Below are 12004 nucleotides of genomic sequence, written 5' to 3' on the forward strand. Positions count from 1 at the left end.
GGGAGAGAAGTCAGCTTTCCCTCCTCTGTGGAACATTCTTTCAAATACCTAGCTGTCTCCATATATATATATCTTTGCCTCTCCCTCCCCTCAACAGCATAAGTCCATTGAAGGCAGAAACTTTGATTTTTGTCTGTACATTTATGCTTTTCACAAAGCAGGCATTGAGTCAGTGTTGAATCATTTCATTAAATTGTTGAATGGACACTAATACCTGCCTTTGTAATGGAAAGTGCAATTTAATTCTCTATTCTTAACTTTGCTAATTACTTCCTGTGTGAGTTTAGCTAAATCATATAATCTCTTTAGACCTCATCTAGAAGAGGGAGATGGGAGGATAGAGAATTGGACCAGATGATCACTGATGTACATTCTAGCTCTAAATCTCTGATCTTAATTATGAAGGTATTTGACAGTCACTCATAATACAAGGTAGCATCAGAGTGAGTTAAATAGGATAGCTAGGAAGAGCCCCAAATTTTTGAATGCTCATCTCCAAAGTAACAATTATTGATCATTGTCAATCTGGAGAGGCCTCTAGTGGTGGACTTCAGAACACTGTTTTCTTCCATATTCTGCTCAATACTTTTATGGATGACAGAAATATAGATATATCTGGCATATTTATCAGATCTTCAGTTGGCACGGAGATGGGATAGTAGACCATGTATTGAAAGAAAGAAACAGAATCCTAAAAGGTTTAAAGTGAAATTTAATAATGATAAATTTAAAATCTTATATCAACTTAAGTATAAGATTGCAAGACATGACTTAGATCATATGAAAAGAACTTAGGAGTTTTGATTAACAATAAACTCAATGAAGTCAATGTTCTATATTTTAACCTTCTTGAATACAGAGATTATTTTTTTGCCTTCCCTCAGTGCTTAATGCTGTACAGTACATGTGTATTATGCTTACTGTTTGTTGAATAAATGAATAATTTGGTTAATAAATGAGCCCTGTAAGCTAATATGATCCTAGAATTCATTTATTTAGAATGTTGTTCAGTTATAGATGTCAAAAAAGGTTTAAAGAGTTTTAAGGTTAAAGGTTTAAAAGGTTAATACCTTTTAAAAAAGGCATTAGCAAACAGGAATGGCTCTAAAAAACTATGACTAGATATTTGAAGTGACTAGAAAACTTGTATGAAAACGTATTGGGGAAACTAGATATTTTGGGCCTAGAGAAAGCTAGAACAGGAAAAACAAGGTACTCACAATGGATTAGTTAAAATGCTTCCCTGTGGAAGATGGATTCAAGTCATTCTGTACAGCTTCAAAGGGTAGAATTGGGTCTATAGTTTGAAGTTATAGAGAAGAATGTTTCAATTAAATAGAAGGAAGAATTATCAATTTAAAATATCTAGCAGTAGAGTAAGCTATTTATGAAGTAGAAGTCTCCCCATCACTAAATCTAATCACCAGTTTTTAGGGAGATGATAGACTAGTTGAGTTTCAAGATCCCTTCTAGACACATTAAGTTGGTACTTAAGTGCTCCTTGATTGATTAGATAATTTTATTGATGGAATTGCCCTCAGGAAAGAAAGCAAAGTCAGTAGAATAAGAAGGGAACTAGTTCTTCACAAATAAAGCAATTAAACTTTTTGTGTAGAGTTGAAGTGGGTAGTTATAGAAAAAAAAAAAAAAATGGACTACACAGAGCCACCCTTACCTTACAGTCAAGAACTTCTACAATAGTTGATGCAAAAAATTTGAGGAAACCCTCTTATCCTCACTCTATCTATGCAGCATGGTGGTATAGCCAAACTGGATTTGAAATCAGCAGACCTAGTTTCTCATTGGAGCCCTGTGGCTTACTTCCTGTATGATCTTAAACAAGTCAGGTGGTTCTTCCATAAAAGGAAAGTCCATGACATTGTGCTTTTTTGACTCTGTTGTCTTTTGGTTATTTCACACTACCCTGGATATCCTTCTATCTGCTCCTTCTCAGTCTCCTTTGCTGAATGTTCATCTTGCTATGGCATGTCTTCTCAAAGTCTGTCCTAGTCCATCTTATCTTTTCCCTCTTTATTATTTCACTTGGTGTTCCTGTCAGCTCCCACAGATTCAATGATCATCTATATGCTTCTGATGCTTGAATCTGCTAGCTCTAATCTCTGTTGACCACCAGTCTTGCATCTCCAACTATTAGATATATCAAACTAGATTTCCCATTGATACCTTAAACTCAACATGTCCAAATCTGAACTTGTTCTTTCTCCCCACACTTTCCCTTCCTCCTGACTTCCTTATTACTGTCCAGGTTAATACTGTCCTCCCAGTCTCACAGGCCCACAATTTAGATGTCATCCTCAACTCTTTCTCTCTTACCCCCTTTATATTCAAAATGTTTCTAAAGTCAATTGATTTTACTTTCTTAACATCTTTTTTTCTGATATGGCCACCAGCTACATTTCCTGCAGGCCCTTTTCACTTCATATCTGGACTATAGCAATAGCCTGCTTATTAAGTCCCCTGACCTCAAACCTTTCCTCAGTACTATCTTCCACTCACCTGTCTTATAGCAATCATGCTAAAGTAGAGGTCTGACCATGGACATAGAGACATAGAGATTCAATAAACTCCAGTAGTCTTAAATGCAGTCTTCTGTTTGGTCTTCAGAGCCTTCGTAACCTATTCTTCTCTGTCTTTGCAGTCTTCTGACACTTAGTTATCCCTACTTATTCTGTGACCCACTGATACTGGCTTCCTTGCATTCCTCACGCTAAACACTCCAAACCTCATCTAACACTCCCCCACACCCAATGCCTATTGTCTACCTTCTGTTGATTATCTATATATCTTGTTTGTACATGGTTATTTACATATTGTTTCCCCCATTGGACTTTAAATTCCTTGAAAGTGGGAGACCAAACTGCCCATCTTTGCAGAGTTGCCAACATACAGAAGGTAATTAATAAGTGTTTACTGCTTAACTAAATTGTACTCTACTCCTAAAGGTCTGATATTTTCATGAACTGGCTAGTAATTCCCAAAATGTCAAACCACAAAGGTTGGTTTTCTACAAACAGCAGAGCTGGTTGTCTTCAGAACTCAACTGCCAAACTTAATTTTCTCATACTCCCTCTCTCTTCTCAGCTGCCAGAGGTCCCATTCTTTGAAGCTGCTTCCTGTTTTGAATACTGCCCTGTGTGTCTGTGTCTGTTTGAGAGTCTCTCTCTTAACTCCTTACCTTGAATTTGCCCACTGAAGGAGAGGAAAAATAGTCCTTTCCCCTACTCATAATGGACAGGAATTCTACACATTCTACAAAATTGTACCCTGCTTGGGACTGAAACTGAAACTGTCAGATTTTTGACAAGCTTAGCTTGTTTAAAGGCCAACCAGGACCATCCCCAATTTTATTCAACCTAACTAACCTTCCAATTGAGTCAAAGAATTCAATGCTTCATAAGGGGCTGTCAGGATGTAGACTTACAGGTTTTGCATATTGATATCTGTTTACTTCGATTAAATGCACCTTTCTTTCTGTAATTATGTCAACTGTCTGGTAGCTGGAATCCAAATTCTACACACACACTATACAAAAATATATAAAACAAAACAAAACATGAAAATAGAGTCAAGGTAAACTGTAGAGGGGAAGACAGCAGCCACACAGGAGGAGGACCAGGAAAAACTCTAGAGCTGAGTTTTGAATGAAACCCGGGATTCTAAAAGAGATGGATGTGAGCAGAAAAAGCTCGCAAGGCATGGAAGCTGCCAGGGCAAGGGCGTGGAGGGAGTGCATAAAGTGTAGTGTAGGAAGAGCTGGCCAGTATGGAAGACAACAAAGTGAATGGAAGGGAATGACATGTTTGTGTCCAGAAGAGTTTAGGTACAGCTCTATTAGATGTTAGAAATAATAGGGAAACCACTACATTGCTTACAATGAAAAGAGACTGGGAGACTGGCTAGGATATTACCATAATCCAGGTGAGGGGACAGGAAGCTTGAATTAGGGTGGGGACAGCCTGATGAATTAGAATGATGTTGTGGAAACAGAAATGACCAGAGCTGCTAATGATGGATTTGTGGGTGAGGGAGAGTGAGAAGTTGGGGATGATGTCCACTTTGTTACTTTGGGATATCTGGCTTAGAACTGAAGCATCCTTTGCTATATGTTTTCTGCCACCCTAGAATGGGAGCTTCTTGAGAGCAGGGATTGTCTTTTTTTTTTCTTTTTGTATCTCCAGTGCTTAGAGCAGGGCCTTGTACAGGAACAATGTTTTTTCTTTAATCATTTGTGATACTAAATTTGGAAAACAGTGATTAGAAGGCTGCCAGTGTCCTTGACGGTACAAAAGGGGAGTGGGGAGAGAAGGAATGAATTCTGTTTGGGAACATGCCTTTGAGATGCCTATGGAACATCTAGGTCAAAAATAAAAAGGAAAAAAGGAAAGAACATATGCAAATTTAACTGGAATTCTAATTTTGATCTTTAAAAGCATGAAGTCACCCAAGGAAAACGTAGGGACGGTATTAAATGAATGCCCGAGTGGGAACTGACTACTGCTAAGATGAATTGTCATAGTGAAGCTGTTTGTGTGAATGGCGATTTCATTCTTAGTTTCTGAGTCAGGACAATGTATGCAGTGTTGCAGTTAGAGAGAGGGAGCTCCCTAGTGGCCAGAACCAGCAATTCAGCTCATCTGCCCTTTATGAAACTGAATGAAATAATCATTCAGCTGAGCAGAATGGACCAAGTCAGCCTCTACAGAAAGTCAAAGGACCGGCTCTGGGGGCAAGGCTGAGCGGGGCCTGCTCTGCGGGCAAGGCTGAGCGGGGCCTGCTCTGCAAGAAGAATTTAGCTCAATATTTCTTCTCAAAAGGCATCATAAATTGAGGGAGAAAAATCTTAATGGGGGAGACTGCATAGGATCATTCTGTCTTGTGAAGATGCCTGTATTTTACATAGTATAATGCTGAGTATTTCCTGGTCAAAGAGTACAATAAAGCTTATCTCCCCACTCTTAATATCCACTTCTTCTCCCTAGTGAGATTGTTTGTGACTTTGATGTCATAAAGCCTGAAAATGAACACTGGTAAAATCAGAGAGAAATGTGTCAAATATATATGGTATTTTTTCCCCCTTAATTTTAGAAGTGGAAAGCTAAACAACCATTTAGAAGCTGCTATTCATGAGGCCATGAGTGAACTGGACAAAATATCTGGGAATGTAAGTGACTTTTTTTTTTACTTTCTATTGTATTTCTTTGGGGAAAAAAAGAATGTTGTTTTCAGTAACACCTCTATAACGATGCTATCTGATGATCAGCTATATAATTTCCTAAGTAAATTAGAAATTGAAAAAATAACTATTATCAGGAAATATTAAAAATAGTTTGAAAAGATGTATGTGTTAAACTGTACATTTGTTCCCAGAAAATATTTTTCTGTGATAAGTCTGTATTTCCTTTTAAAGTCTAAATAACAAAACATTGAAACTCAGCTAGTAATACCTTGCTTTAATTTGCCCCCAATGACAAATATGACACTTGTTATTGTTTTCATAAAATATAATTAAATATTAATTTTATAAGCATTCATAGAATAATATCTAATTGAAAAAGCAGTCATAGTTTTTAGGTTTAGATTCCCTAAGTATCTTAGGGTTAAAGGAGCCTCAGAGGTCTGTCTCATATACTCCCCCTCAGTTTCGTACATGAGGATACTAACCCTAAGGTTACACAGATATAAGTAACAGAGCCAGAAGATGGTTAAGAATCATTAGGTCTTTTAAGTTCCTTTCTACTGTGATATTTAAGGGAAAAAACTACTTTGACATAAAATTGACCTAAAATTATTTGATATAAAATAAATTTAATAAAATTTACATAAAATGTAATAAAATTTAATCTTCAGTAGTAATGAACTTTTAATGTTATTTTTATACATATTCAAAGCATATATACACAGAAAGTAGTATTAGACAAAAAAAAATGCAGGATTTACATGAGTTTAAGTCATGGCTCTTTTTATTATTTGTGTGATCCTAAATAAGTTACTTTATCTCTGTGGACCTCAACTTCCTTATTTATAATATTAGATTGATTAGTTGTATTAGTTGATCTCGGTGATCTGAATCCATAATTTTTGGTATATCATAAGTGTTTGACAAATGCTTTTTAATTCATTCATATAATCCCAAGTATGAGAGAAATCAAATTCATTTTTATATGGTTCACACCTTCTCTAATGTATAAATTATATAAATTAATAGAAGTCTTAAATATGAATTTGAAAAACCTTTAAATATCTTGATTATCTAGGATTGTTGAACACTGAAAGGTAACTTTTTTTCCTGTTGACTGATTGAGAAGTTTGTTCATAGCTATTTTATGTTTTAACCTGCTTAAATCCTAATATCCTAAGGGTTATTAAATGTTTTTATAATAACTATATCTTCATATGCTATAGATAATTTTGTTCCTATTTTAAAAATAAGATTTTCAGTTAGCATTGTTCCCTTAAGGGAAGATAGAAGAGAATAATAATTTATTAAGTGCTATATATACTTGTGGCAAATATTGTGTTAAGCACCTCACAAACATTATTTGATCATTAACAATAATCCTGGGATTATTATTATCCCCATTTTACAGTTGAGGAAACTGAACCAAACAGAAGTTAAATGGCTTGTCCAGGGCCACACAGTGAATAAGTGTTTGGGGGCATAAATGAATCCAGCTCTTTTGGACTCCAGGCCAAGCACTATACTGTGCCTCTAAGCTGCCCACCGGAAAAACGAGTGGCTTAAGAATGAGGAGAAAGTAAGAAGCATGGCTAACCCAGAATTTCCTAGGATCACGGACTCAAAGCCAAAAGAGATGTCAGGGGCCATCAGGTCCAGTCTCTTCATTTTATAGACTAGGAATCTGAGGTTCAAAGAGACTAATTGACTAGTCACATAGCTGGTAAACAGCAGAAGTGGTATTTGAACTCTGACTCCAAGTCCATGACTCTTTCCTCTTTGCTGTGAGGCCCTAACTGTAGTAGAATGCAGATGATTTAGCCAGAATACAGTTAGGGCAAAATGCTTTCATTCTTTTCCTTGGACAAAAGGTCATTGGTCAACAGTACAAACACCTTTATCTTCATGACATTTTCAAGTCAGGTCAATGAGCATTTATTAATCATTTATATGCAAGGCACTGAACTAAATGCTAGAGATACAGACACAAGTTAAACCTGGCCAGTTTTCACTGTCACGCAAGTCCATAGTTGTAGAGTTGGATTCAGGGATTTAGTTAGAGCCTGTGCACAAGAATGGTTCCAGAGAAGAGTAAGCCAGCAGGTAGCAAAGTCCAAATAGAATACGATTCCCTTCATAGTTACTTTTTCTCCTCTAAAGTCATTGCATCCAGATTTCTAGAATTATCAACTATATTATAGCCAGCAAAATATTAAATAAGGCCTCCTTCAAATCCATCCAATGACAGGAAGTTAAATGACTTGATAAAGCTTGTCCATTTCTTTGTTGAACATCATTCATAGTTAATTAGTTTTTGTTGTTCAGTTGTTCAGTCACAACTAATTCTGTATGACCCCATTTTTAATGAGATTTTCCAGCCAAAGATTCTGGAGGGGATTATCATTTCCTTCCTCAAGTTCTTCCTTAGGCTGACCCAATGTCTGCCCACTTGTAACTATTCATTTCTTTAGTATTAGTTGTGTCCTTGGAAAAGAACATGAGAGAGCAAAATGGAACAATGAAAAGAGCACTGGGTTGGAAATCTGGCCTTCCCATTTCTAACAAACATCATGATTTTGGCCAAATCACTTTACCCTCTGAGCCTCATTTTTCTTAATCTATAAAGTGAGACAGTTAGACTAAATGATCTCCTAAGCCCCTCCCAGGTCTAAAATCCTATGAACTTAAGTCTCCTACCCCTTCCATATATCATAACCCTTCAAATATTTGGTGATAGTGATTATGTGGCCGCCTGAGTCTTGTCCCCAAGTGAAACTTCCCTAATTCCTTCAAAAAGGCCCCATGTTCTATGTCTTATGACACGTGAATTTTTTTAAACCATATTACAGCATGGAGGTCGACAGCCTCTGGCCTCTGGGCCTACCATTCACCCACACTGCCCCTTCCCTGGGACTTTAGTGCAGGAAACTCTGACCCCCAGCTTTGGGTCCCCCTCACATGCACCCATGAGGTACCACTTCAGCAGCAGTTCATGCCCTGCCCGTGCTCAGTCTGGCAGGAAGTGTAACAACATTTTCCATGCCAGTCTTAGTATTAAAGATGAGTCGGCCATTGACTGCTCCTCCAGCCTCCACACTCCCACCGACAGATGGTGGCGGCATTCTGCTTTACATCCTCATCGTTCTAATTAGTGAACAGCCTTTTCCTGGATTGCTGTGTGTTTATTCCTTAATAATCCTTGGCCTTTCTCAGCAGTTATAGTAGGTAAGATGAAGCAATAAAAAATAAAGCATTTTCACATACTAAATTTATACATTCTCCACACTGAAAAAGAATCATTAGTCTGTTGATCTCTAGAGGTGAAAATGTGTGCCTACAACTGAAGGTATTCTTATGTCCTAAATTCATTCAGAGAGTAGCAGCATATTGTGTTTATGCTGTTAATCCTCTGTTCAACCCTTCGTTTTCTACTGTTTTGGGATTCATTCTGGGTTTCCATTGGCTGTGAGCACAACTATTACTTTAGGGAAGTCACAGACTCTTAGGAAGTCAAACTTGGTCACCCAACCCAGTCCTTCCAGTTTAGAGAGGAGAAAATGAGACACAGACAGGTTAATTGACTTGCCCAGAGTCACACAAAACTGGGACCGTTGACCATAGGCCAGCTGAGTTCTCATCAGACGCTGAGAAAGGGAACTTATCCATGATAAAGCAGAGTGTGCTGATGAGTGACTAAGAACCCCAACCTGGACCCATTACTGTCATATGAGCCTTTTTCCAAAATTATATGGTATTTATGACCTCTTAAGTTTTTCTTATTTCCTCATTTTCAGGTTCACCAAATCCCACAGGGAGATAGACAAGTGAAGCCTCCAAAACCCAAGAGGAGGAAGATTTCCAGATAACATTGAATGTCTCTGTTGATGGTCCAGTATTTATCAAAAGGAACATGCACATATATCTGTCGATAGGTATTGGTATAGCTGTGACTATACCAGTATCTAGGGCAAGGCAGATAGCTGTCACCACTACCGGGTGCTAAATGAAACAGTGGTACCATTTTTCTCTGATCAGGAAGGATTACTGAGTGCTGGATAAGCTAATCAAAATCCTTGGAAGATGACAATAACAAGGCATCAAGTGATTACTGAAAACCTTTTTTCTATAATACTAAAATTGTGATTATAAGAAATAGTCCAAATGTTTCTGAGAAATTTTCATTGTGTATATAGATAATACAGAATTTCATGGTGATATCTGAATTGTAAATATTGTACAATATTGTCATGTACAAGCGTACCTGATGCACACTTTATCTTTTATTGTACAAAAAAAATAGTGTACAAAATTCTTTGGTTTCTATTGAGTACACATACCAGAGACTACCAGTGTAAAGTGATAAATAAAAATACAGCCTAAATGCTTTTATATGATAATGTAAAAGATGCTGTTTTTGTATTTAACAGCAGAGAAAAGGCATGATTATGTAATACCTTAATTATGACATACACTTCACACCACTGAGTGTTCATTTATATTGTCTGTTTAGAATGAACCTTGCCTGGAAGTACTGTACTCCATTTCGGGTCTCTGTAGGAGAGTGCAACCTTGCAGATTCCTAAGGGGATGTGGGCTCACAGGTCTAAATTAAGAATTCAAAAACTGCAACCATTTGTTGCATATTTTTTTTACCTAAGTTTTAAAGTAGAATAGGTTTTATAAAAAAAAAAAATCTTAGATGGACTATTTTATTCAGCCATTTCTGTAGTTAAAATTTCATAGCCACCTATTGAACTACATCACTTATATGATACACCACCATTGACTCTCAAAACTACATTTATTAGCATACATTATCTGACCTGATAAAACATCCTGTTTACATACATGGAGGCAAGGGCTCCATTTTGAAATGATTATCCGCTAAAGACAAAATGCATTTTGATTTTTATAGTAAGAAAAACATACATATGTCATCAAAATGATTTTCATATCCATCCTACAGTATTACTAAACCAGTCATTAAGGTGGCTTACAAAATTATTAGCAATGGTAATTTTTTATCAGTATTATGTAACATATCAGATTTATTTTATTTAAAGAATTATTTATACCATTAACAGATTCTTATATATATTAATGTGGCTGAAATGTGCAGGTTAAATCTATTAACCAAATTATTTATATTATATTAAGTAAAAAATGTGAAACACAAATGTAGAGAGGAAATAATACACTACAAATATACAAACCTAAAACTGTGAGCCATTGTAAAGTACAAGAAAATTAATAAGAAATGTAGCACAACATAATTTTCCGTCTTCTTCACATTTTTTGTGGTGGTGGTACAACTCCATCTCCCAGGCAGCAGAGAATAAGTTTCACTCCTCCAGCCTGGACCAGGTTCAAGGCCTATTGAATCAGGGTCCTAAGGTTCTACTCTTCCTTAATTCTTGGAACCATCATGTTTTTTTCCACCAAAACACTTGATCCCCATTAAGAGCCATGATTACATGATGCTCTTGTTTTAGCTAGAAGAGCAAATGAGCGCGTAGCATGTTCATATGTTAACACCCATGCTGCTGTGAGCATGGAGACAATTGATCACTGAGCAACCATAGGAATCCTCCCTGCTCATCTTCCCACAGCTATCTCCGAGCCCATGCTCTTTATTTCTGTAATGCAAGGGAGTTCCACTGATCCAAGAAATAAGAGACCCACGGTCATTTCTGAACCTGGACTCCTTGGGCCACAGCACACAGAACTACCACTGGGTTGACTTTTGGTGTCTCACATAGCTAGCTCTTCATTTTTTTTCTTCAAGTTCCCCTCTCCCCCCTTCCTTCTCCCTTTCCCCACTTCCTCAAACCTGATGGAATGCAATTAGCTACACTAAGCTACAGTGGCCTGGAGGCAGGAATCCTTCCTTCTGTTGGGTAGGTTCATTTTGTCTTTTATGTAATGGCAGGGAGCCTTGCCATGATCCTTCATGCAAACTCATGTGAAGTGATTCTTTGTGTAGTTTAGTTGACACTTTTTGTTACAAGTTGATGTGTTTGTTATGTTTAAAGTTAATGTTGTCCATTTTCCGTAGCAGCCTGCTTTTCTGCTGTTTTGTCTTTCACGGATGTTTTTATTCACAGATTCACATGTGTGTGTGGATGCGTGTAGATGTGTGGGAGTGTGGGTGCCTGTGTGAATGTTTATATTTAGGTTTTTTTTGTTTGTTTTTAAAGTTTTGTTTTTCTGTCCTAAAACTGAGTTTGTATTGACCAATCCTTTTTTTTTTTTTTTAAACATTTTAAACTAATTAGGTTTGTACTTTCTCACCAATGTATACTTTACATTAGTAGACTATGTAAAGTATTTTTGTGCACTTGATTTCATTGGTTAATAATGGCATTGATGTGGGTGCTAGGAATAGTTTGTTTCAGTCCATACAGGTTTTTTTTTTTTCCTCTCTTAGAGTTTTTATGGTTTTATGTAAGCAGTTAATGTAAATATTGTGAGCATTACAGGTCATGCAGTGCTGTAACATTTTTTAAAATGTTGCACCTACTTTACAATTAAAAAAACTGGTCACTCATACTTGAATTTTGCCCATAGAGCCATTTCTTTCTCTCTGCACTGAAGCATACTATTCATTTTTTGATGGAGGCAAGCTCTCCTTACTTAGAATATTTTTTTTGCCTAATAGCAGCTCCTTTTTTTTTTTTAAACTGAAGATGGAACTGATATAAAACAAAAACTTTTTTGTCCCTTTGAAGAAAGTAGCATATCCTTCTGGAAAAAGGAATGTGACTATGATTATAGGGGTTTCATCCCCAAGAAGCTCGAGTTTAAGAG

The 12004-nt window shown here is 36.8% G+C and overlaps 1 protein-coding gene across 2 annotated transcripts in view; it reads left to right on the forward strand.

The window, feature by feature from the left end:
• The window catches only part of MBD5 (methyl-CpG binding domain protein 5), a 130710-nt gene extending 118964 nt beyond the window's left edge, over window positions 1-11746 (forward strand). For both annotated transcript variants that reach the window (XM_031960044.1, XM_031960046.1), the window contains exons 10-11: window positions 5107-5182; window positions 8992-11746. In XM_031960044.1, coding sequence (XP_031815904.1) covers window positions 5107-5182; window positions 8992-9063 — 148 coding nt within the window. In that variant the 3' untranslated portion in view covers window positions 9064-11746. The remainder of the gene's footprint in view (window positions 1-5106; window positions 5183-8991) is intronic.
• The last annotated feature ends 258 nt before the right edge of the window (window positions 11747-12004 follow it).

The sequence above is a fragment of the Sarcophilus harrisii genome, chromosome 3 (genome assembly GCF_902635505.1).
Source record: "Sarcophilus harrisii chromosome 3, mSarHar1.11, whole genome shotgun sequence".
In the NCBI taxonomy this organism is placed as follows: domain Eukaryota; kingdom Metazoa; phylum Chordata; class Mammalia; order Dasyuromorphia; family Dasyuridae; genus Sarcophilus; species Sarcophilus harrisii.